This window comes from Scardinius erythrophthalmus (genome assembly GCF_964197995.2).
Source record: "Scardinius erythrophthalmus genome assembly, chromosome: 22".
Lineage (NCBI taxonomy): Eukaryota > Metazoa > Chordata > Actinopteri > Cypriniformes > Leuciscidae > Scardinius > Scardinius erythrophthalmus.
Genome location: NC_138242.1, coordinates 20656129 through 20683955, shown reverse-complemented (window position 1 = coordinate 20683955; position 27827 = coordinate 20656129). Strand labels below are relative to the sequence as shown.

At 36.6% G+C, this 27827-nt stretch overlaps 2 protein-coding genes across 3 annotated transcripts; one reads left to right on the top strand and one right to left on the bottom strand.

The window, feature by feature from the left end:
- Positions 1-3777: 3777 nt before the first annotated feature.
- Positions 3778-21431, top strand: dlec1 (DLEC1 cilia and flagella associated protein; the record flags this gene model as incomplete). Its single annotated transcript, XM_081352967.1, has 38 exons — positions 3778-3864; positions 4089-4232; positions 5387-5543; positions 5884-5994; positions 6081-6268; positions 7016-7233; positions 8644-8725; positions 8914-9001; positions 9333-9506; positions 9678-9814; positions 10624-10716; positions 11224-11314; positions 12235-12397; positions 12493-12685; positions 12944-13017; positions 13114-13270; positions 13366-13459; positions 13945-14075; positions 14202-14360; positions 14818-14948; positions 15098-15251; positions 15647-15757; positions 15885-16003; positions 16096-16287; positions 17137-17195; positions 17280-17431; positions 17512-17627; positions 17705-17775; positions 17882-18096; positions 18202-18357; positions 18921-19040; positions 19124-19218; positions 19304-19391; positions 19509-19724; positions 19964-20131; positions 20639-20792; positions 20954-21065; positions 21305-21431. The coding sequence occupies 38 exons, from the start codon at positions 3778-3780 to the stop codon at positions 21429-21431; spliced, it is 5097 nt and encodes a 1698-aa protein (XP_081209093.1).
- Positions 21432-23482: 2051 nt separating this feature from the next.
- acaa1 (acetyl-CoA acyltransferase 1) lies at positions 23483-27659 on the bottom strand. 2 transcript variants are annotated; one of them, XM_081352270.1, is made up of 13 exons: positions 27538-27659; positions 27282-27426; positions 27103-27196; positions 26941-26998; positions 26773-26852; positions 26631-26673; positions 25498-25596; positions 25330-25410; positions 25025-25215; positions 24763-24942; positions 24547-24602; positions 24316-24461; positions 23487-24113 (listed from the first exon to the last, which is right to left on the bottom strand). In XM_081352270.1, exons 2-13 carry the CDS (start codon positions 27378-27380, stop codon positions 24038-24040), a joined length of 1203 nt encoding a protein of 400 aa, XP_081208396.1. In that variant the 5' UTR covers positions 27381-27426; positions 27538-27659; the 3' UTR covers positions 23487-24037. The 2 variants fall into 2 exon arrangements, with proteins under 2 accessions (XP_081208395.1, XP_081208396.1); XM_081352269.1 differs by having other exon boundaries at positions 23483-24113; positions 27282-27590.
- Between the last annotated feature and the right edge of the window lie 168 nt (positions 27660-27827).

Genomic DNA, 27827 nt, shown 5'->3' with positions numbered 1-27827 from the left:
GCCCAAAAATCCATATCGGTCGGGCTCTAATCCGTATGACTCTGCATTATTTTACCTGCTGTGTACCAACCAATCCAGCCCTTTTTACCTGTTAAAATACCTTCAAATGTCGAAAACAACCCATAAAATACAGTATTCTACTTATAACAAAATGATTGAAGCCTCTACTTATTGCAATAAATAATGCAATCAATTTTCGGCAGACCATCACTTTTCGGCACGACACCCCGGCCGTAACGGTACGCGTCAGGGAGGATGGATGGGAGGAAGAGGCCAGGAGGTAGGCTATGGAAGCTTTGTTTCCGCCACTGATCTATATAGAATGACATTATATATAGATCAGTGGTTTCCGCCACAGAATAAAACATTTGAAAAGATAATTGCGACTTTTTATCTCGAGTTTACATCTCGCAATTCTGACTTTTTTTCTCAGAATTGCGAGATATAAAGTCAGAATTGCCTGAAATAAAGTCGCAATTGCGTGTTAAAAAGTCAGAATTGTGAGATATAAAGTCAGAATTGCCTGAAATAAAGTTGCAATTGCGTGTTATAAATAATTGTGAGATATAGAGTCAGAATTGCGTGATATAAAGTCGCAATTGCTTCTTATAAAGTCAGAATTGCAAGATATAAAATCAGAACTGCCTGAAATAAAGTCGCAATTGCTTATAAAGTCAGAACTGCAAGATATAGAGTCAGAATTGTGTGATATAAAGTCATAAAACGTGTTATAAAGTCACAATTGCGAAATATAAAGTCAGAATTGTGTGATATAAAGTCACAATTGCTTATAAAGTCAGAACTGCCAGATATAGAGTCAGAATTGTGTGATATAAAATCATAAAACGTGTTATAAAGTCAGAATTGTGTGAAATAAAGTCGCAATTGCGTGTTATAAAGTCAGAATTGCGAAATATAAAGTCAGAATTGTGTGATATAAAGTAGCAATTGCGTGTTATAATGTCAGAATTGCGAAATATAAAGTCAGAATTGCGAAATATAAAGTCAGAATTGCGAAATATAACGTCAGAATTGTGTGAAAAAGTTGCAATTGCTTCTTATGCTTCTTATAAAGTCTAAGTGAATTATTATTTAACCTTTACATTATTTGTTAACCCATGGTATTAATACTAACTACACAATAGTACGAGCTGAACTGTTGCTTCATTTATCCAATTTTAAAAAAGTGCTAATTTGGAATTCCACCATGGAAAAAGTGGGCCGGTCTTGGGCCTGAAACTCCCGGGCTGAAAAGTGGCCCCACTCCGGCCCTGCCCACAGCCCTAACCCTAACATACCTAAACCTACCCCTCACAGGAGGGAGACTTGTCTGGGATGTTATTGGGCTATCCCTGTACCAGCACAAGCACTAAAACCTACCCTTCATAGGGGACTAGGGCTTAATTAGTTAACATACCTAAACCTACCCCTCACAGGAGGGAGACTTGTCTGGGATGTAATTGGGCTATCCCTGTACCAGCACAAGCACTAAAACCTACCCTTCATAGGGGACATAGTTAAATGAGAGAACATAGGACTGTGGGAACATAGGGCCTAATTTTGTAAATTTTCAGTAAAAAAAAAATTCTTAGAAATGTGGGAACAGGGCCGTGGGAACATAGGGCGGTGGGAACATAGGGCTGACCCCCTACAGGGAACCTAATTAAATAACATCTTTGTACATCTTTAGGTCTTACAAAAAAAACACGTCTGTGTAAATGAATCTACTAAACAAACTTACTTAACGGTATACTTAATAAACACTACTACAATGTACCAGATTAAAGAACATCTTTGCACATCTTTAAGTCTAACAAAAAATAACATGTAAATGTGTGTGTGAGTGTGTGTATATTCTTAATCAGAGTCACAGTGCTGACAAATTAATGATGCTGGTAACCTTGGAGTGCAGGTTTGATGGGCCCAGAAACTGCATAGGGCGCATTTCACCCAAACCTTCTTTGGCTTTGAGTTGTTAAATTGCTCCATGCAAACCACTTTATTTAAAACACTGGCAATATTCTTAGTTATATTCTTAGTAAGGAAGCCAATCTACATAGCGAACAGGAAGAATCTAATTTTGTCTTGCAGGGCGTGAAGCAACACACAAAGGTGAGGTAAAGAGATCTGTGAACTCAAGAAAGCTTTGTAGGCCACAGGTGAGTCCAATGGCGTAGACTAGCACATACAACCTCTTTGCTTGACGATGATAGGGATTTGAAAATCATCCTGTCTGGCAGCTTTTAGCACACCCTTCAAAACTGCCAAGGCATACCTGGTCTACAGGTATGCATAGGTGTTCACAGTGTGAATGTTTTGTCATTTATGGGCAGGTGCATATCTATACAGCGACTTTATTCTTTGGCTTTTAGGTAATTGAATGAATTATTAAAAACTAGTGCTGTCAAATCAGTTAATCGCAATTAATCACATCTATCACATCACGATTAATTGCATTTAACTTGAAAGTTTTGAAATGTGTGTGTGTGTATATATATACTGTATATATATATATATATATATATATATATATATATATATATATATATATATATATATATATATATATATATATATATATATATGAAGAGTTCAGATGCAAAAGCCTCTAAGTGCCATCTGAAATTTTCTTCTAGAATGATCATTTTTATCAAGCTTGTAAATTTAAGTTCAATAATTTTACTTGAATGGCAATGCAAATTACTTACTAATTGTCATTTAAGTGAAATTATTTAACTCAAATATACAAGCTTGATAAAAATGATCATTCTAGAAGAAAATTTCAGATGGCACTTAGAGGCTTTTGCATCTGAACTCTTCATATATATATATACATTTTTAAAAACTAATACATTTAAAAACTAATACATTTAAAAACGTTCATGTTAGATGTGATTTATCGCAATTAGTCGATTCTGACAGCTAACTAAAATGTGTAGATTTTCTCCATAATTTTATGATAAAAAAGTCATATCGAATTTGAAACAATATGTATGTGAAACTAAAGAAGATATGTAAGGAAGGATGGCACACTTTTAAAAAGTGCTGGGTGTTTATAATGTAATACTAGCATATAAAGTTACATTGTCATACAGTCTCTTCCGCTCACGCTGCATTCATTTAAACAAAACACACAAAAACAATAATAATGTGAAATATTATTACAATTGAAAATAACTTTTCTATATTGTAATATATTTTAAACTGTTAGTCTTCAGTGTACATGATCCTTCAGAATTAATTCTAATATAGGCCTATGCTGATTTGCTGTTCAAGAAAAATGTTTTTACATTTATTTTTGATTAATAGAAAATTCAAAAGAACAGCATTTATATGAAATAGGCCTATACATCTTTTGTAACATTATTCATAATTTCGATCAATTAGGTAAATTAATACTTACTGAATAAAAGTATTAGTTTCTTCAAAAATGTTACTGACTTACAGTCTACATTTTATGGTTAAAGTGTCCAAATGTTATTGTGGCCGTTTTAAATAGCTTACCTCAGTTCGAAATATAAATATAAAAATATATATATAAAAATCGCTTTGGAATGGATGCGGAGTTTTTTAGTAGGCATGCTGTTACCATGGTGACGTCCTAAACAAAGATGGCGGTCAGTGTAGTAAAGGGAACTTCATGGTGTCATATTGCGTATTTTTAATTTGTGCATTTCGTTTTATATTAGACATATTAGCATCTATGGGACGTTTGTATAAAATATCACCATAACTTAATTGCGTTTCAGTATGTACACTTCTTTTCACGACAAAATAATGGCCGATGAAACTAAACCAAATAAAGCACTAAAGAGCTCTGAACCCTTCATGAACCGACACAAGCCAGCATCAAAGACAACACAGGTAAGAGAATGACTACTGACCACTGCAAATTATTATTATTTTAACAGTTTGACTAGTAAATCTGTCAAATAGTGTCATCATTTACTCATCCTCGTGTTGTTTCATACCTGTACAACTTTAACGTTAATCTGTGGAAAACAAAAAAACATGTTATGTAGAATGTCAGGCATTATGTCACCAAACAAGTCATATTTTTGAGAGTGACTGGTTTTGTGTGTGTACAGGACATTTCTCATCTACTGGCCAGCATATTCAACGACCTTTACACCATAGAGGTGATTGGGAAGGACACTGTTTCTAATCTCAGTAAATCAAGCAGAGGAGGCAACAACAACTACCATAAAAAATATGTGGAGGAGCTTCAACAGGTGGGTCTGTAAGATTGTTTAATGCTTTTGAAAGATGTCTCATCTTCAACTAATCTACTTTTATTTGACTGAAAATATATTATAACTACGGTGAGCAAAAGAGTTGCAAAAGAGCAAAAGTTGAGACTCGCTGCAAGCCTGCAACTGAAGAAAACAGAAGAAAACATCTTCATCAAACGGGCTGCAAATGCTCACAACGCAACCAAATACAGAAACGTACTGCAAATAAAAATAGTAATATTGTTAAATATTATTAATTTAAAATGGCTGTTTTCTATTTTAATATATTTTTAAAAATTGAATTGAATTTTCAGCAACCATTACTCCAGTCATCAGTGCCACATGATCTTTTCAGAAATCATTCTAATATGCTTATTTGGTGCTCAAGAAAAAAATATTATTATCATCAATGCTGAAAAAAGTTATACTGCTTAATACAAAGTTCTGGCATGAAACTCTAGATGGCGCAGGCTGATAGATATTTAACTCAATCTACTTGAAATCACATTATTCTATATAGGGCACAGCTGATTAGAGTTGTCAAAAACTACTGACATTTTAAAATTGTGACGATTTGAGCGGTGTTGAGCGGAATTGTAAACACCTCTGATTGGCCATTGTGTTCACACGCTCATCGGATATGTCTGTGATTGGCTACAACGCACGGGAGCGTTTGAGAGTGTTTTAAAAACCGGGAGTGGGAGTGTTTGAAAGCACAAGCAGGCGTCTATCAGCGGATCGGTCAGCATTTGCTGTAGCAGTTGCAGTGTGCTTTCAGAAACCCTCCACCTTCCCCAGCTCCACCTGTATAGATCTGCAACAGGTAATTAATGTATGCTTTATTGTACAGCAGCAGCATATCTTACTTGCTCACAGCAGCGTGTTATGTTGGTAGTAGCAAAGTCCCATACTTGCTAAGCAACAGCAGCAGCAGCATAGCAGATCTATTACGCCAAGACCAAGCATAAATAATATCAACATTGTCATATCCATTACCATGCCAATAACTCAGAGAGTTGTCATGAGAGAAATATTTTTTATTATTATTTGATTAATACAAAGTTTAAAAGAGCATAATTCTTATTCAACTCTTCTTTTATCCGATTTGCATTATCTAAATTATGATTTTTATTTTACCGTTATGATTTTGTCAGGTGCATTCTGAATACAACAGACGGATTCAGAACGCTGATATGCTGGAGACACACATCATACAGGCCCGTCTGGAAGCCGCTGCAAAAGAGGAGCATAATCACAACATAATCATGGAAGAAGTGGGTGAGGCCTACCATCAGCTGGGCCTCCCCCCAGGTACATTTCTCTAGTTCTGTTTATTTAAACAACCCATTATTTTTACTATCCACAGTTAGTAAGTGAAGCCTGGAATATACTATATGACCTTTAAAATCTGAGCAGATTTTAAAACACTAGGCATCATACACTTGACTTTGTAAAATGATAAAGAGAAAAATTGGACATCATACATAAACGACTGAGGATCATGCGCTACCAGACTTTCAAATCATTCCGAACACAACAAAAATAAAAAAATCTTGGCAAAAGTCGTGTAGTGCATTCCAGGCTTTAGTAGCATAAGTAGTCTTATGACACAAAAACCCATGTAACAGAGCAATCCTCTATGTCTTCAAAGTCAAATCAGCCTTCAAGTGGTGTGTGGACAGTGAGCTTCTCAGGAGCAACAACTTGATTTGCCCACTGGATTACACAACAGTGCACACCCCAGTTGTTAAAAACCCAAAAGGTAATATTTCACTGTGCTATTAATGGAAAACTTAGTCAGATTACATGTCATGAATCATGATACCGCCATTTTCTTATTTGTTGCAGGCAAGTTCACTCCAGGCTTTGCTGAGCCAACTTTCTCCTATAATATGCACATCAACACCGAACCGCAGGATGATGGTTACACTCCTCTCCCCCCACCTGCACATACGGCCCAGAGTCTGCTGGAACAATCAGAGGAGACACTTACGCTCCCTTCCTCTCCAGGGTCCATCTCCATCAAGGGCACTGAGGTTTTCCCCTAAACATTATTCTGTTTTCCTCATATCAAAAGATTTTGCTACGTCATCACCTTCTTTAAAAGACTAGACCCCAAATAACATGACAAGCAATGTTAATGCCAGTTCACATGTATGTAGATATAACAAGCTACGCAACTGTACACTTCTATTTTGTTTATAATTATTTTGCTTGTAATTTTAATATTGCAATTTATTTAAAAAATGATTGGAATTCTTATGGATACACATCACAGTAAGGTTTAATTTGTTAACATTATATAGCTACATTAGTTACTTAACTGGAACTAAGAATTAACAATACTTCCACAGCATTTATTAATCTTACTTAATGTTAATCTCAACATTTACTACATCATTTTTAATATCCAAAGCTTTATCTTATTAGTTAATGCACTGTGTACTAACATTTTATTAAGTAACATTAAAGGTTAATAAATGCTGTAAAAATGTATTGTTCTTTGTTGTTAGTTAATGCATTAACTAATGTTAATAAACAAGACCTTATTTTAAAGTCTTACTAATATTATAAATAATAAATATACTTTATATTAAAAGGATATCATTTTAAATTATTTTGTCACACTGCAGGATCATATAAATGAGCTACAGGCAAGAAGGTTCATACCAACTAAAATATGTTCCCTTATACATTCAAATACATTTTTAATTATCCTAAAATCTTGATGTTAATGGAAAAAAAAAATTATAATTTGTTTTTCCAATTTTTCACCTCAAAAGCTAGGTGTGGTGCATAAGCCCTCTTGGATGGACAAGCCCAGTGCTCAGAGTCAAGCAGAAGACAGGGCTTCCCTGCAGCAGCACAGAGACCGACATAAGTTCCTGCGCAACCCTCGCTTCCTGCTCCCAAATGCTCAACGTGGGGGAAAGTCTCTTATCATGCCAGGGAAGAGGCCGGAGTATGTGGGAAAGGGCAGGAAAAAGACTGGCAAAGAGAGGTGTGCCGCTGCTTTTGATTTTAATGTGTTTAACACAATTGTGTTAATTAACAATATTTGAAGGTCCCCCTCATTCACAATTTCTACTCTGCTTGGCATTAATAGAAATATGTATATTAATTATAAAAATAACCAATTAACAAGACATTTCTTGACTTTTAGTTGTTTTAGCTTATTTTCATGCTTGTTTTGTCTTATTTTAAATAATTCTAATTGTTTTTGTCATGTTGAGGCCCCGTAGTGGGCCCCGGCCCCCTGGCTGAGAATCACTTTCTTTGAGAGACACTCAATATTGAAATATTTGATGTTTGAGTTCTATAATCTTCAATAATTAGTTCTATTAATTTAATTTAAATTAATTTCAAACCTTTTTCCCCATCTTCCATTGGTCAACAACACATTGCCTCACCTATGATCCAATACTATTCTATCATGTTCAAAACAAATTTGTTTCCATAATGGCTTCTGGTTTAATTCCTGAAAAGCTTGTTCTTTGTTATTGCGTTGTTTGCTTTTTGGACAGCTTTATTTAGCCATTAGTGCCACAATATTTGTGCAGCTTGGGTAGGGGATATATGATACACATTAGCACTCAAGATACCGATCACACTCCATTGTCTGCCATATATTATAAATGGTGCCTGTATGTTTTGTGATATATTTTTTGAAGACCTATGTAGACAACAAAAGCACAACATGATATTTCAAACCAGTAGAATGGATTAATATTACCAGCCATGCAGCCTAAATAGCTTTTTTTATTGATCGTCCTTTATTGACTCCAAGCTCACATCAGCATGCGAGGTGGTGGGAATCAGAGAGAGCACTGAAAGCTGGATTACAAATGAATCACTCCTTTGCCTATGTCACTTGTCTGGCCCTACTGGAATATCTCTGGCCATTTAAATTAGGTTCTTCCCTTCACAGCAACAAAAAGAATCACAAGACTGTCAAAATGCCTCTGCTGACTCATTCAGCATTTTGTGTCAACGAGCTCTAAGCAGTTCCTGTTTTCTGCTTCTTGGCAGCCAACAATAGAACATTGTTTTGATGTTCAAATATTTATGACTGTATAGCGTAGTAGTGTATACTATAGTGGTTCTGTGACTGGTCACCATTTTTAAACACCATTTTTACTTATCCATCTTTTTTTATTTATCCTGTGGTGTGACAAAATAATTTCTAAGTGCACAAATGTATTCTGTCAATCAAAATGTAATTTATCCATTAATATGAGAATATAATATCAGTTAACAGTTTAAATAAATTTCATTGACGGGACAAAACTTTTACATTCTGTATTTTTAGAAGACATTACATGATAACTATTCTGTTTATTTAATTGTGTATTAACTTAATGTAAGCTGAAATTGTGGTCAAAAAATTCCTCCTTCTATCTTTTAATACAAGTCCTGAGGGTCCCGCTCCCATTTTCACTGCAAATCCACCTGTGATCTTCTTCACTGACTACAGAGTAGGACAAGTCTATGAGGTATAAAAGCACCTTACTGTATATTTAATTCATTTTTAAAACATGTTTTCACTGTATACTGCATGTTTTTACTCTTTACTACATGACTTGTATAGTGTAAATGTTCATTAGTCCCTTCAGAGCCACTACTGAATGGATTCCAGTTTGGTATGTTTTCAGTTCTTAATAGTGCCTTCTGTTTCTTGTAGACTGCGGTGGAGCTCAAAAACACGACTGCGACCAGCCGTCACATTCGAATGATTCCTCCAACCTCTCCACACTTCTCTGTTGGTTTGGGTGAGTCTCATGAAAAGTACCTGCTGACCTCATGAAAGAGCCTTTTATGTTGGCAGAATGTTTCTCTGCACGGTCCCCGTTGAATCCGTTAAGCGTTTTGTAGCAGTACTAGTGGAAATAGCAGGGATATCTCTGCCAGCTCCGGAATATCACAGGATTCTGAGTGAGGAATTATTTAATAAAAATTACTTTGGTATTTACCCTGCAGCTCCAGGTGGCAGAGTAGGAAAACAGTGACATCTACTGTTAAAAATGTACAAAATTACTATGTGATTTCAGCTTTTTGGGATCAAGACAAGCAATATTATGACAACAAAACTTTGTTCAACAGGCAGATTCCCTGGTGAGGGAGGGATTGTTGCTCCTGGAATGAGCTGCCAGTATATGGTGCGTTTTGCTCCAGACTCTCTGGCTGACTATGAGGACGCTCTGGTTGTGGAGACGCAGTTGCCGTATCCTCTCATTGTACCGATAGAGGCCCGCAGATCCCCTCCAATACTCACTTGTGAGTCAAAATAAACATAACTCTTTTAACATCTAGATCTTAAGGGGATAGTTCACCCAAAAATGAAACCTCAATGGGGTCCAATGTTGTTTGAACCCTACTGACTTTTAAAGTATCTTCATCTGTTAATGATCAGTAAAAAAGGATTCATTTTCTCTTTTCGTGTGCCAGTGCCTGCTGTCATAGACTGTGGTTACTGCCTGGCAGGAGGGGTGAAGTTTATGGAGGTTTTATGTCGGAATGAAGGACTGAGTGCTGGAACATTCTGTGTAATGCCTAAGAAACAGTGGCCTGCCTCAAGCCTCAGGGTAAGCAAGCAAATGTCAACATGAAACTCATAGTTTGGATTCCTTTCTTTGGCAGTATTATTATTCATTGGCTTCCTATGGATCTCATATTTGTATTGAAAAAAATCAGTTTTAGCTGTACATTTGAACTTGAATAGTCAGAATGAACTTGAAAAGTCAGAATGAAATAAAATTTTACTCTATTTATTGGATGTTATTGATCTACATTGTTTAAATTTTTTGGAGCTCAGAATTTTTTATCAAAATGTCATAACTTGATCTTCCTGTGAAATGACAGACTTATGTCATATGGTATATTTTCAGGTGATATATGTCAAACCTCAGCGTCCAGTACACACATATAAATATAACAAGACACATAGTTAGAATAAAAATACAGATTATGAACATAAGTACACAGTACATGAACATATTTTCATATTTTCCATCTTACAATGTTTCATATGAAACTGCATAACAAGATAATCACATCAAAAACAATCACACACACAGATAATATTCACACTAGAGTTTTGCAGCCAAAGGAACAAAATCATTTTTATAGTGGTTGTATCTAGACCATGGGATGCAAAAACATCAACCAGATGGGTCTGCCTCCATTCAATAAAAAACCGATGGATAGAACCAAGTCCCTGCCCTACATTATTCTTTTTTTCGATAATCCGTTTCACTTGAATGTACGTCACAATATGGAATAAAAGATCTGTCTTTTTCTGTTACATTGTGACTTTAACCTTGATTGCTTTTGATCCATCTTGGTATATTGTTATGTACCATCCTGAGAATTAATTTTTGATTGTTTGTCTCAGTCTGCAGTGAAGTCTACTTTCGCAGAACAGCCTCCCTTTGCCATCAGTCCCTCTATTTTTGGTCTTCTCCCTGGACAAGCCACTGTCATGGAGGTGAGATTTTACTGACTGAAAACCTTATACATGCTAATCAGTTTCGCACATTACCTAAATATACTTTAGCTCTAGGAGATTCCACATTATCATATATTCGTTTAATCTTCTTCTCTATTTTGATTTGATTGACAGCCTTCATACATTTATGAGATAGTATAGCCCACCCGTACTCTTATTGTAACTTTATTTAGCAACTGTAATTATGATTAAAAATAAATGCTTGTGGGTGCCAGAACAGAATTTAAAAGGTTATTAACGGATTTTGGTTTTCTGCAGATAGAAAGAACTTCTTAACACTTTCATTTTAAGATGCAGATTTTGTTGTGCATCATGCCATCATTGAAGAGAGACACATTCTGAAAGACTAATAAATATGCTGATTTATGTTAATTATCATACCTCGTGAATACAGTGATGCATAAAGACTGATGTTGCTCAGATTTGAATGATATAAAGTAATCTGCAAGTCTGTGACTGTGTGTTTGGATTTATTTCATTGTTTAGGTTGTGTTTTTCCCCACCACTGCTGAGATCATTTCTCAGGACTTCACAATTGTCTGTGACAACTGTCAAGTGAAGGACATCACCCTCCAAGGTACAGAGTCAATTCAACCAAGCTTAAGTATGTAAATATGTTAGTAATTGATTCTATGAGATTTGAGACTACATCTACATTTGACAATTCATTTCAAAACACTCCACTTCCACACTAGCTTTTTCAAGCCTTTTCCAAAAGTTTCTCGTCCATACAGAAATGTCAGGAAATGCTTAAATCATCTTACTGCACATGCGTAAAACAAAATTCTCATTGACATGATACCGACATAATACAATTCTTCTTCTGGCACAATCATTTTATATCCCTACACTTTCTGGTGTGCCCAGGTCGCACTCAAACTCGCTATTCCATGTACACTCTTAAATATAGGTTCTTTATTGGCATCTATGGTTCAATGAATGACTTTTAACATCCATAACATTTATAGTGGAAAAAAATGGTTCTTTAGATTATTCAGATGTTTTTTACACTAAGAAAAAAAAGGGTCTTTTAAAAACTGTTCACTGAAAGGTTCTTTGCACAACCAAAAATGGTTCTTCTATGGCATCATTGCGAAAACCCCATTTTAGAACCTTTATTTTTAAGAGTGTATGGCCAAAAATGCAATTGCCTTTGTAATTGCAATTGTCATCTTTGCAGGAATATAAAATGAGTATTGTACAAAGTAACATTTATTTTTAACGTCACTATAAAAATGAATAGCAGGCACAACAATGCCGGTATAACCATAGATCTCTATGGGTACAATATATGTGTCACAAGACAAAAACTGCATTTTCAAATGGATCCACTTGGGAGAACGTTTTCAAAAAGCTCTGCTTTTGTAAAACAAAAATGCCGTTTTAGTGTGGATGGAATGCCAACGATTTTTAAAAAACGTATCCAGATTAATGTAGACGTAGACTAACACAAAAACCTCAGAAAATATATGTGTACGTTTCAATACATTTTCTCAGGGGCAGGTCAGCTGGTCACTGTGGAGCTGGTCTCAGTATCAGGCGGAGAGGATCAGCCTGAATTTGGGGAGTTGTGTGATATCACAGTTGACCATTTTGTCAGATTCAACCCAACCAATCCACATTCCACCTTGCAGAAGGCGGTGGTCATAAAAAACAATGCGTGAGCTCCTTGCACACATCTGCGTAAACACAGAATAGTATATACAGTAGAGACTTACTGGTATGTTTGTAAATCATTATTTTGCTTTTGTGTAGACACTTGGAGCTCCCATACCATTGGCAGATCATGAAGCCCAACCTTCAATGTTTGTTGCCTGGAGAGGCTCTAAACCCTTCCAGCATTCAGCATCATCTTGATACAGACAGTGTGTTCAGCATCTGTCCAGTTATGGGCATCCTGACCCCTGCACAGGAACATGAGTTCCTGCTCACATACTGTCCCAAGGATGTACGTATGTGCACTCACACATATAAACACACTTAGGGATGAGATGCAGGTCAGGTGTAGAGACACTATTTTTAATATTTTAACTTCTTTTAACTTGAGTGCCGCGTTTTTACAATGCCATGTCATGACACTGCAAAAGAATCCAATTAAAGACATCCATCTAGCGTGTGTTTACATTGAAAACTATGGAAAATATGCATTCTGTGTAAACGGCCCCTTATACACACGTGGAAAACACTTGTTTTCTCTCTGTTTCAGCTGAAAGAGGACCACAGTGTCTGCCGCTTGGTGATCATGGATGTTCCTAATCCTCCCAGAATCAGTGACGATGGGTGAAATGAACTGATATTTGAATTTAAGATAAATGTAAGAATTTTCAATCAATAAGCACATGACATTTAGACACTTTCTATTTGCTGATTTTGCAGGACGTGTCTCGACACAGCTCTCCAAGTAAATGATGTGACCGTTTTAGAGGTTGAAGTGAAAGGTTCTGCTGAGCCGTATAAGATCCTTCTTGAGCCGTATGCTGTTTTAATACCAGGGGAGACCTACATACACAACACAATCCGCAAGAGATTCAAGGTAGTGCTGAGTCTAGAGGTCAAAATGACTCCAAACTCCTTTCTTAATTTTTTAGTTTACAACATGCTTTTATGTTTTGTGTCTGTGTGTTTTAGATGTGGAATCACAGCAAATCAATCATTCACTTTGAATGGGAGCGTATTGTTGTCAGTCACGTCATTGAAGTTGAGCCATCAACAGGAGAAATAGGTCAGAGCATTGCAGTGTATCAGCAAATTAATGTATGAACAAACAGATATACACTACCATTCAAAAGTTGGGGGTCTTTAAGATAATTTTTTGAAAGAAATAGATTATTAAGCAAGGATTCATTAAATTGATCAAAAGTGACAATAAATACTTGTGTCTTGAGCACCAAATCAGCCTATTAGAATGATTTCTGAAGGATCATGTGACACTGAAGATGTCTGACGAAATGGCTGCTGCCATCACAGGAATATATTATTATATTAAAATAAGCAATATTACTGTTTTTACAGAATTTTTTATCAAATAAATGACTTCTTTGAATGAGACTTCTTTCAAAAATAGATCTCAAACTTTTGAACGGTTGTGTATAAATAATAGAGTATTTATACATGACTAAAAATAGAGTTAATTACTAAACAAACAAATAAATGAATGAATTTTAACATGACATACAGTAATATGCTGAACCTGTTGCTTGTTTACAGGGATAAATGAGTGTTTTGACATGGAGCTGGTTCTGACTGGAAGGAATCCTGGTCATTTTAGCTCCAGCCTGCAGTGTCACATTCAGCACCATCCTAAAACTGTAGGACTGGCCATTGAGGTCACATTTAAGGTCAGAGGTGCCCTTTCTACTGATTTAAACTAATTAGGGTGTGTGGAGGCCACCACAAATGTTCTCCTTAGGAAATTATGTCTTACAATTGAATTCATATTCAGTATGTTTAATATGGTGTCTCAGGGTCCGCATTGCTCTGTGAATGTGCCCAGTCTGGATTTTGGTTTGCTGGAAATGGGAAATGAGAGCATCTCTACCATCCATATCACCAACAACAGCCTGGTAGATGCTCCTTGGAGCCTAGAAGAACTGTCCCACACCCAGCCGCCCATCAAAGGACTGGTACAACACCCTATTTACACCTCTAATCAAGTCTAGGGTTTTAACAAAGCCTAATAATAATTATATATATATATATATATATATATATATATATATATATATATATAAACTTAGATATGTATATAAACTTATATATAAAATATTATATAATATATAAGATATTTTATAATATTTTGATATATTACATATAATATTATTTTATAAAAATAAATATAAAAGGTATAATAATATATAAACTTAAATATATTTTTACATGTACAATATTATTTTATACAATAAAATAACCATACTAATCATAATAATAACAGTATGTATTTTATAAAATTAATATAAAAGGATATAATAATAATAATAATCATTATTATTATCATATTAATACAAATATAAAGGTTTTTATTTGGTTTGTATGTTATATAACACAAAGTTTTTGTATCTCATTTTCTACATGTGTGATCAGGTGTCTATCAATCCAAATGAAGGTGTGCTTCCTCCCCTGGTGTCCTGCAGTGTGGATGTTCTCTTCAGAGCCCTGTACTGCCATTATTTTGATTCAGTCCTACTGCTTACGGTGCTCAACGGCACTGGATGGTGAGGAAATGAGTCACATCATTTGTTGTATAGTGCAGATGTCAGTAAGAACTAGAAGAGTACTACTTTAATGTTACCTAATGAAAACGTGTTAATACTGTCTTGTGTCACATATTTGAGTGAAGGTGTGCATTTGTGTTTGTCTTCAGTCACCTCTCTGTACGGGCGGTCGTCCAGTCTCCTCAAGTGTGCTTGCTGAGCAGCGAGCTGGTGTTTGCTGATCTGTATGTAGGTGTTCCACAGACAGGCAGCGTTACCCTGTTTAACCAAACACTACTGCCAGCCCACTTCACCTGGAGCAAGGTGAGGAACTGACAGTTTATGTAATATCTAAAATATCTAAGCCAGTGTTACTAGTTTGGAAAGAACATGACAAAAATAATATTGAACTAATGTGGTCATACTTTCAGAAAATTAAGTGCCCTCAGTTTACACATAAAAAACTCTTTAGAAAAATATATTTACAAAAATCATATAAAGTTGTATGGCGGACATGTTAAAATCACATGACTAGATACTTTTTTTTTTTTTTAAGTGTACTTTGCGTAATATGTGAAAAATAAACCAATCTTGGAATGTCTGTCAACCAATCAAAACAATTCAGTATTGCTGTGCTATAATGTTGCAATATTGTACAGGTTGGACCAAATAAAAATAAATATTTTTTAGTCATTCTCAATGTTTTCTCTCCCTCTCAGCTCCGAGGTGCACAAGCTCATCTCTGCTCTGTAACCTTCAGCCCCTCTGCAGGCACTTTGGAGCCCAATGCCAAAACAGAAGTCACTGTATCATTCACTGCTCACACAGTTGTACGTACTGCTACTGTAATACTCAAACACCCCACAGATTGTAAACTAAATATTTGATGAAATTCAAGCTCCAGTACAATATATTGTTCCTTACATAATAATAAATGTGTTTTTTTAATGCTTTTAGGAGGAACTGACTGAAGTGGCTGCGGTTTGTGAAGTAAAAGGAATGGAGAGTCCATTAGTACTGGGCTTTTTTTCTAAAGCCAAACCTCTCAGAGTGTCCTACTCACTGCCGTCTGACTGGTAAAGCCACATTTACCTCATATTCACATTTCTTTGGTTAGTCTTTTAGCATTGCTACAACCTCATTGTGTTCTTCACTGTTACATATTTAGTATTAATTCAAGTGATGACAATCACCAACCAATCACACTGGACTTCACTGAGCATGAGCCAGTCATCATTGGCAAATCAATCAAACGGCATTTGCTGATAACTAATCGCACTGCTATACCTGCTCCGTTCACTGTCGAGGCAGAATACTTTACTGGATACGGTCCTTCACAATCGGATGAAAACTCCGAAAGGTACAGTACATACAGTACATACAGATTCTGCTTAATTGTTTTTGTGTTAAAACAAAAAATAAAAAATAGACAAATTAACATATTAAAATTGCATTTGGGGTCGCTTTTTAAAATATTAAAATATTTTAATATTTAAAGATTTTTTTATATTTTTGAAAGAAGACTATTGTGCTCACCAAGGCTGCATTTATTGTAATATTGTGAAGTATTTTTAAAAACTCTTTACAATTTAAAAAAACTTTTTTTTTGTGCAATATATTTTAAAATGAAATTTATTCCTGTGGTGACAAAGTTGAATTGTCAGCTTCATTACTCCAGTCTTCAGTGTCACATGATCCTTTAGAAATCATTCTAATGGGCTGATTTTGTGCACAGGAAACATTTCGGTAACACTTTATGTGTCCTCATTTTGTCACATGTTACATATATTTACTATAGTAATAACTATAGATTAAGCATAATTACATGCCACTAACCCTAAACCAAACCAAACCCTATTCCTACCCTAATCCTATAGTAATGTAGTTCATTAATATTACTCAGTTCTTGTATAATTACACTGAAACAGCGACACATTAAAGGTGTAACCAACATTTCTTATTATTATCAATATAGAAAACAGTTGTGCTGCTTAATATTTATGTGAAAACCATGATACATTTTTCATGGAAAGTTTTTGGAAGTTGAAAAGAACAGCATTTATTTCAAATAGAACATAGCATTATAACATTATGTCATTTTTAATGATTTATCAATTAAGTTTAAATCATAATTGAGAGTCATTATTGTTATTATTTTAATATAATATAAAGAAACTCTTTTACCCGACGCTTTGGCCTTTTCTTTCAGGAGCAGTGCACCTCTCCACTCCGTCCAGGCCAAAAAAATACAGCAGAAAGCATACGATGGTCAGTGCAACCTAATCCTTTCTGTTCTTTAGCACCATAGAAAGCGAAACACCAAAGTCAAACATGCATTTTCTTTGCTTTCAGAATTTGTAAACTGTCTGCTTTCCCATGGAAGAGGTGCAGCGTTCTTTGTTAAGCCAAACAGCGGAATGCTCAACCCATTTGAGAGTCAAACCATCAATATCACTGCTTTCACCAATATGTGGGGAGATTATCAGGACAATCTTATATGCAAGGTATGTATTTGACAAAACAATGAAACTTCAAATCAAACGGCTGTTCCAGTAAATTCTTATGAATTTATGACATTTTTTAGGTTGGAGATCTAGATCCAACTTCCATTCCTATGCAGATGTCTGTGAGGGGCTGCCCCATTTACTTTCAGATGATTGGACCACAGCCTGACAATCAGAACCAGGGTCCAATTATACGGTCAGTGTTCTTAGATGATACTTTAGAATGTTGCAGTTTACATGCAAATATTTTCCCTTGATATTTATGATTGACAGGTTTGGAAGCCATGTTTCTGGAGGAGACACTGTGTCACGCTCTTTACGGCTCATTAACACCAGTCCGTATGGTGAGCCGTTCACCGCATCAAGTTTACAAATGTTTCTCACACTCTTTGATTTGTTAACTTTTATTTAAAAGCTGCATAAATCGTGTTATTTTCTGAAACTTCTCAGATATCCGTTTGGATTGGGTGACCTACAACCTGGAGGTCGGTGATAATAAGTTGATAGATCTGTTGGTTGCTTGTGGTGAGCCCTTTCCTCTGAAGGATGCAGATGGCAATGAGGTTGTTGGAGGGCTGGACTCATCCGTCATGTTCCCGCCCACATGGGATGACAGTCACACCCCCAGCAGAGAAGGAACAAGCTCGACATTCATGACCAAATCTGTGAGTCTAGCCTTTCATAACAACATCCCAAAACAGATATAGTTCACAAACCAAAAAAGTGCATTTTCAATTCACTAATTGAACATTTTTTCTTCTCTTTTATAGGATGATTTCGAAGAGAATGAGGAAGAATGTGATGGAGAGGAGGGCAGTGGGGCTTCTGTGTCTCTGGCTCCAGTGAAGAAGCTGTTCTCTGTGTTTCTGAAGCCTCATGAAGGGAATGTCTCTGACTACCCATACTGCATCACTCCACAGCAAACCGTAGGTTATGGGGATCAGCACTGTTCCAGATCTCCATTAGAATCTTTTTTTATGTACATATCTGGATGTTGAACATTAATGATGAGAAGGTCTGATGGGGTAGTCTGGCTATCATCAGACCAAACTCAATCTTTTAAGATTGAACATTGGTCTGGGGAGTCCGCTATGTATTTTCTACTGCACAAGAGGCGTGATCAACGGGCATAGTTTAAATGACTCTGTACACAATTGGATAGTCCTTCAACCAATCAGACCAACAATGACGTACTTTGCAGAGTGACGCGAAAACTCCAGGCAGGAAATGTGTAACCAAACGTGTCGAGAGGTTAAAAGGAATTGGACAGAGTTACGGCTCTGGAATTGGATTGGATTAAACCCGCCAATAGCGCGCCAGGTGGATAAGCCAATTTGTGATTGGTTACTGCAAATTTGTAAAGGAAGCAGCAGAGATAAATGTACAGGTTTCCAGCCTGAGCTGCAGGGTGAAATCAAATCGTCGGCTGGGTTTACCCAGTCTACTGATGGGGGGGGAGGGAAAACATTTAATATGTGCTTTATTACAGGTAGTTCCAGCAGGGGGCAGTAGCACCATTCACGTCTCTTTCACTCCTCTGATCCTGTCATGTTCAGCCAATCAAATATGTTTGGGTTATGCGTTGGGTTACATGACTCTGGACTCTAAGGTATGTGACTGTGAAATTAATTCAATATATTTTACACAACTGATCATTTCATACAGTACTCACCCATGTTATTTATCTTGTAGCTTGCGTCACTGACTCAATTCAAAGTAGAGAGATCCCAGGGCTATGAACTAGAACCTTTGAGGCTGGACATGAAGGCTAATATAAAACCTGCTATGTGAGTTATAGATGTGTTTAATACACATATATTTACTACATATACATGATAAAACAGAACACTAGTAACCATTGTGTGTGTGTAGTTTGTCAGTGCAGATGCCAGAGGATTCAGAGGTATTGGAATTCACTGCAGCTGCCAGTGATACACTAGACGGAAGATCTCACACACAGGTGCAGTTAATAACAATATGTATCCAGATTAAAGACAAGCAAGTTAATTATGACAGTCCCTGTTGGTGGTGTGAGGGTTTAGCTAGATATTTTTGTCTTTCCATTTTTTAAGTGCAGAGGGAATCCATGATCACTCGGACGTTCCAGCTGAAGAACAATACCGACATGGCCTTGAGTTTCAGACTGAGCACACACCCCCCATTCTCAGTGCTGAAGCCCCAACAGGCCCTTAAACTGATCAGCAGCTCACCCTCTCACAGACGCACACAAGGACTCTCTGGGCCAGGAGACGAGCAAACATCACTTCTGTTACAGCCTAAACACATCATGCAGGTCTATGCAAACATATTATATGCATTTGAACATATTTGCATAATGTATAGTAAAAAAGTGACATGTGAAGGCCAATTATGGTAACCCATCGAATACGCATTTCAGAATCTTGGCAGAAGTAGTAGGCCAACTGGGTACTTTTTGCATACTATATAGTAAGGAAGAATAAGATTTCGGATGCACTGATTGTTTTTCCAGTCTGATCCAGAAATGGTTTCAATGATCTTTTAAATTTATAGGTTAAGGTGGCTTTCCATAATTCAGCTTCGCTTCTGACCTGTCTGAATGAGCCATGTGAGGAATCAGATGCTCAGCTCTCTGCTACCCTTCTGTGCAATGGTGTTGGAGAAAGGACGCTACAGTTTCAGCAAAGTCTGACCATTCAGTACAGCAATAACAGCATACAGGTCTCTACACAGGCTTAATTTGCTTCCTTTAAATATCTAAAATGATTTAGTCTCAGAAAAAAATGCACTTTGTGAGGTGCACAGCACCATCACCTCCATCTCATCCCATCTTGTGGGAGTCATATTGTCCTGGAACAATAGCCTCATTCAAACCAGTATTTACAGCAAATAAGTCAAATTTGGACTTTCAATTTTTTAATAATAAAAAAGAATGAATCCTGTGGTTTCACAGACAAGGCTTAAACCTGGTCTCAGGCTAAGATGCATGTTTGAGCTGTTTTAACTGAAAGCAACTTGCACTGGCATATCTCAAAATATGTCAATGCCATTGTTTTGTCTCAAGATGCACACCAGTAATGTTTTTTTTTCTAGGGCCCATTTATAAAAGCTAGTGAACTAAGGCCTAATCCTGGCTTTATCTAAACCCTGTATGTGAAACCAGGCCATAATGTCTCGATGTCAAATTCATCTACATGTAACCATGTTGTAAATACTGTTGTCTTTCAGACAGTGTCCCTTCACGCTCATCTGGCATTACCGACACTGCACCTGTCCAGCACCACTGTGGATTTTGGCACCTGCTACGTTGGACAAACAACTGTCAAAGAGGTCAACCTCTACAACAGAGGTGGCTCCTGTAGCTACTGGACCGCCCTTACAGGTGAAATGATTTGGCATTGGACTGGAATGAGTGTACACTAGCATTTACAAACTTGCAGTAATAACAGATTGCACCTTTAATCCTATAATTTATCATGTGATCTTTACGATCATGATAATTACCTTGTATCTAGTTGAGCTCATGTTTTGTTTTGGGTCTAGATGCCGAAGGTGACAATAAAGTGTTCAGGTTGAGTCCAGACTCTGGTGTGTTGAAACCTCTTGGGGATCCACCGTCCTGTAAACAGCTGCTGCAGATCAGCTTCACTGCAAGGTATACAGTAGTCTACCTGATACTCGCAACCAATCACGATGTAGAAAATACTTAAATCAAGAAATGTATCATATTCTGCAATGGATGAAGTAATACCTCAGCTTTGGTTGAGTTTGAAGTTCAAAGTTCAGGAATACTGTACTACATAACTGTATTTGTTTAATCAGATGGAGGCCAGTAATTGAATAAACCTAATACAGTCTTTCTTAAACTTTATACTAACAGTATTTTCCCCATAGTGAGCAGAAAGAGTTCCAGACAATCATCACAGTGCAGGGGGTTCTTGGAGAGACACCACTTGTTCTTAAGATCATTGGAAGTGGATCATTTGATGAGAGTTTTGTATCTCCAATATCTGACACCTGACAATACAACACTGAGTTACACATATAAGATCAGATAACCAAAAAATATCTCTCTTTCCTTATAGACATTCAATGGTTTGATTAGACACTGCTCTCAATGTACTTAAAATATTGTATTTGTGAATTTTTTTATTCTTTTAATTATAAAACAGATTAAAGACCTACATAAGAACACAACAAGCAAATTTCCAATGGCCATTTGTATATTTGTATGGCCAAATTTCCATTTGTATGTTTGCAAATCAAGGATCAAAGGTCAGGTTGTTGTTAAACAGTGATTTCACAAATACATTACCATTCAAAAGTTCGGGGTCGGCAAGTTTTTTAAAAAGAAGTCTCTATTATCACTAACACTGTATTTATTTGATCATATACAGTAAAAACAGTAATATTATGAAATATTATTACAATTCAAAATAACTGTTTTCTATTTGAATTATTTTTTTTTTTTATGTAATTTATTCCTGTGGTGACAAAGCTGAATTTTCAGCATCATTACTCCAGTCTTCACTGTCACATGATCCTTCAGAAATCATTCTAATATATAAGATTTGGTGCTCAAGAAACATTTCTTATTATTATCAAAGTTGAAAACAGTTGAGCTGCTTAATAGTTTTGTGGAAACCGTTAAACTTTTTCAGGATTCTTTGATGAATTCTGTAGAGAGTTCAAAAGAACAGCATTTACTTGAAATAGCAATATTTTGTGACATTATAAATGTCTTTACTGTCACTTTTGATCAATTTAATCTATCAGTGCTGAATAAAAGTTTTTTTTTTTTTTAAAGGAGTCATGACCTAGTATTACCTTGGATACCTACTGCTGTATTATAGTCTTTCAGGCCCTTCTAAAAAAGAAAAGTGGAAAAAAAATAAACACAGAGCTCCTCAGACCCTTATTTCTGAAGGCATTATTGTCTCGCGAGATCTGATGCGATATTTTGGCTGTCGTTTTAATAATGCAAATGAGGGGCGCGTTGATTGGTGGCAGGAAGGAGGGGGTTGACACCGCAGGTGACGCTTTAGCATATCATTACAAAATGACATCATGGCGCAAATTATGAATGAACCCGACCCGACCCGAAGCCGTTTAGGGCTTAAATCAAACTTCATTCACGCACACATATATGAAACACGCTTGCATACATACTAAGTAGTCACACATACATGTTTATGAACTCTCCACGCACATACTCATTTGAGACGCGAGCACACACACACAAACTCGCGCACATACTCAAATGAGACGCGAGCACACACACACACACACACACACACACACACACACAAACTAGACGGCGCCTCATATATAAGCGTTAGGCAATCAATATACAATAGCCGAATTCATGATGATCTCAGTCATTTGTTGTTTGCAAAGTAATGTTAGCAGCCATTCCCCATGTTTACCTCGAAGCTAATACTCCCGCTAGCATACAATAGCCGCATTAGCAGTTAGCTGCTGTTTGTTACACAGAGTAGAGCAATAAAAACATTCTTACTGTTTCAATTGCAGGCAAGTGTCTGATTGTTGAAAATGGCCCCTTTTTCCCGAGCTTCGATGCCAACTTCGCCTGATATTGCCTCAAATTTGTGAAGGATTCCGGCGTAAAATGTTTAGTTAGCACAGACACATAACGTTAAGCCAGTGGGAAGGGTTGTAGGAACCGCGTCATTAAAAATGAATTTAATCCACTGGTCCCTGACAGCTTGGTCCGTTCTTGGGAGAGAAAACACATTTACATGTTGATTCTGGCAGTCAACAACAGAGCAACTCAGTGTGCACTACGTTTCTGCTTCTTTCTCGACTGAATATGAGGGGAGGAGGGGCGCCAGGGCGCACTTCCTGTGGCAGGTCTGCGGTGTCCATATATGGTATATCCTGCCCCGTCATGACGTCAAGTCGGGGCTGAAATCAAAATCTCGTATTTGAGTGCGCGTGCACGCGCGCTGGTTTATGAACTCTGGGGTAAAAGAACGCTTCACTTTTAAATATCGGCGTCCCGGCCAGTGTATAATCGTTAGGCAATCATAACATACATTGATTCTCGTGGAAAAGTGAAAATTGCAGGTCATGACTCCTTTAAAAATGGTACTAACCCCAAAATTAAACAGTAGTGTACTAGTGTACCTAGCTTTTGAAACAAACCTTTATACACAACAAATCGTTTAATATTGAAATAAATGAGATGCATTAAAAATCTTTATGAATTACATGGGTCCTCAACACAGATTATAAAAAAAACATATTTCTCTATAATTCTGAGTTTTCCTGCTATATCCATATCAGAAGAAAAGACCATCAAATGAATGAAACAAATCAAGAGATGAAAGTTGTTATTCTGATAGATCTTACAGATAATGGCATGTCTATTTTCACGATCCGTTATCACAGTTGAAATGCAAGGCACTTTAAAGAGAGATCTGAATGTTATCATTAACATCCTCAAGAGTAAGGCAAACACCCACTGAAGCACACTACATAAGAAGTGTGCTCTCTCTCTGCTTGAGTTCTATAGTTAGTGTTCTAGCAGCTTGATTAAAAATAATTGGTGACTGTTAGTTTCTCTGCGTGTCATTGCATCATGAGATTTTTGCTCTAGGGCTTTCATCATGGTCCAGGGTACTCGAAAACTGCAGCCGCTCCCATTCCAGTCCCAATGCACATGGACACCACGCCATAACCTCTGCAACAAAAAACATTAGAAATGGGAAAAGGGATTGTCATCTTTTTTGTTGCTGTATAGTTACTAATACTTGGATGGAATCCTGAATGCAGTCATAAAAATGGAATTTAATGTGTAACGGAATCTCTTTTATGGATTTTATGGGTAAAAAATGGAATTTTGAAAAAAAAGAATGGAAACACTATGTCTTATGTCCTTTCACCTCTTGCGTCTGCGTTTGAGCTCATTGAGCAAAGTCACGACCTGTCGAGCACCAGTGCAGCCCAGTGGATGACCAAGAGCAATGGCCCCTCCATTAGGATTCACTTTCTCCATAGGAATGCCCAGCTTTTCCACACAATACACAGCCTAGGATAATTGTGAAAGTTGTTGATATTAATAAAAGCAAAATACTGGAAAAACTAGGGGTAATCCAAGAAAATGTATCAGTCACCTGACTGGCAAATGCTTCGTTGATCTCAAACACATCAATATCATCCACAGTTAGCCCTGCACAAGCAAATGCAATAACACGGCTCATTTACAACCATTATTTTGGAATAATGAAAATGGAAAATCGATTCCAATACATTTTTCAAGCATGATTACTACTGGTATATAAATTGCTCAAATGAATGTAGAGGTACAGTAAGAGCAGCTGTACTCTCACCAGCCTGGTTGAGGGCTTCTGGGATAGCATAGGCTGGGCCGATGCCCATTACGTCCGGTGGAACACCCACCACAGCACTCGCCCTCAGCACCCCAAAAACAGGAAGTCCCAGGTTCTCCACCGTAGATCTCCGCCCAATGAGCACTGCCGCAGCACCATCACTCACCTGACTGGCATTACCTGCAATGGGAATGAAAGAATTGAGTAATGGAATTTACCATCCTTTTTTTCTTTTTTCCCCACAAAAAATCAGCATGCAAACCAGCTGTGGTGCTGCCGGTTTCCTTGAATGCCGGTCGCAGTTTGGCAAGGCCTCCTAAGGTAGTCCCAGGCCGGATCCCATCATCCTTTGTGACAGTAATCCTGCGCTCAGTGCCATTTTCTTCCACAAATTTAGTAGTGACTGGTGTGATCTCTTGATCAAATAAGCCCTTTTTCTGCGCCATGGATGCCCTAGTGTTATAAAAGTCCAGAAACAATTGGTACTTTAATAGAGTTGCTTTGAGTGCATTTTTTTGCAACAGCTGGCATGTATAAACCATTCATAAATATCATGGGAGCACCTACTTTTGTTGGGAACTGAGTGCAAAGCTGTCCTGTTTTTCTCTAGTGATGCCATATCTCTCAGCAACATTCTCTGAGGTTATTCTGAAAGGAAACGTACAGAAAACAGAGGAAATAATGTTTATTTTAATGTAAAGATTAAAACACAGTATTAAAGAATAACATCTATACCCCATGGGAATGATGCAGTCACTGGCTTTCTCGTTGTCCATCAGTCGGGGGCTGATGTCTCCTGGGTCCCCTGGCGAACGAAGGGACATGCTCTCCACACTGTCATGAAAGAGCAAGAAGAAAAGAGACGAGCTATAAGATTCAGATTCAATCATTTAAAGACATAAACTACGATTTTTTTTAAATCCTTGTGAAAGCAGTCTCTTATACTAACCAAGGTAGCATTTATTTGATCAAAAATGCAATAAAAACGGTAATGTGAATTATTAATACAATTTAAAAGAACTGTTTTCTATTTTATTTTAGTTTAAAATGTCATTCCTGTGATGTCAAAGCTGAATTTTCAGCATTTTAGTGTCACATGATCCTTCAGAATTTATACTAAAATGCTGATTTGCTGCTCAGTAAACATTTTTTATTATAAATCATGAAAACGGTTTTTGCTTCTAAATATTTGTTTGGAAACTGTGATTCTCTACCAATCAAAAGTTTGGGGTCAGTAAGAAGTTTAAAAAAAAAACTTTTATTCAGCAAGGATGAATTTAATTGATCAAAAGTAATAGTAAAGGCATTTATAATGTTTCAAAGCATTTCTTTAAAAAAATGTGTCATGGTTTCCACAAAATATTAAGCCGCAAAAGCTGTATTCAACATTGATAATAATAAAAACTGTTAATAATATCTGGGCACCAATAACAATTGATAATAATTGAACGGCAAATCAGCATATTAGAATGAGTTTTGAAGGATCATGTGACACTGAAGACTGGAGTAATAATGATGCTGAAAATTCAGCTTTACCATCACAGAAATATAAAACATTTTATAATATATTAAAATAGAAAACAGTTTATTTTAAAATGTAATAAGATTTCATAATATTTGATTAAATAAATGCAGTCTTGGTGAGCATAAGAGACTTCTTTTTAAAAAACATTAAAAAAAAACTTGAATTATTCCAAACTTTTGACCGGTAGTGTACTGTATACATTCACACAATTATAAAGATAACATTTGATAACACTAAAAAAACAACAACAACCACAACAAACACAATTAATATTTTAGTATACAATTAATACAATTAATTAATAGAATACTGAAATCAACCATTACAAATATGGCATACTAACCCACAGGCAAGTCCCAGGTCATACGAACCTCCTCTGATTCCACCTTAAAAGGCAGAAAAAAGCCAGTTTTAACTGTAATCTTGTATTTTCTTACGCTGTAGCCCAAAATGTGCCATTTTTACTGCATAAATGTAGTTCTTACCCGCAACATTAAAAAGTGCTTGTAGTCCAGAAGAGCACTGCCTGTTTACAGTGTAGACCGGTACAGACTCAGGGAAGCCACTGAAAGTTGAACAAACTCTTGAATTTTACAGTCAATTCATATGTTTAGCAATATCTTGATTTATTAGGAATTCTTTGCTCATTTTACCTTAAAAATTGTCCGATTCGAGCCATAAGTGCACCTGCCCCTGGTTGTAGAACATTACCTGAAAAGCAGCAGTCAGTAAGTGTAATTACTCTTCATATATGATGTAAAGTTAATGGTATAAAGATATAATGTTTTGCTCAGACTGGCTGTCATCTGACTTACCAACACAAACATCCCCTAGTAAAGAGGGTCGCAGTCCCACATCCTTAAGAACTGCACTCATCACTGCACTGAGCAGCTCATCTGGGGTAGTGTCCTAAAATATAGAAATATTATATATGTAGACGCAATTTCATAGAGAATGCAGTGAATGTCACTGTCAAGCAGTCATTACAGCCCACCTTAAAAGATCCTCTCTTCGCCCGGCCGATGGCTGTTCGGAGCCCATGAACCACAACGATATCATTTGGATCAGCAGCTGATGCGCTGCACTGCCTCATTCCAACGCGTTTATTTGACGACAGATGTCCCGACAAAACCTGCACTCTGTGCATTTTTAATGACGAAAATGTGGACACGAAGAAAATAAAAAGGATTACCGTTTATTGAGATATACACATATGGCAAACAGTCACTGATGTGTGAACTATGCTCTACATTTCTGATGTTTCCTGGTGAACCTTGCTTCTCTGGTCACACTGGTTACCATTGGCTAGTGCGTTCTGACGTCATCGTGTGGAATTATGGGTGATGAAGTACACATGTGGAGTTCCTCATCTATCTATCTATCTATCTATCTATCTATCTATCTATCTATCTATCTATCTATCTATCTATCTATCTATCTATCTATCTATCTATCTATCTATCTATCTGATTGTAGTAAAAGTATTTTAAATTATTTACTAATTTTAATGCCTAAAATTAATAATATTTCACATTTTGTA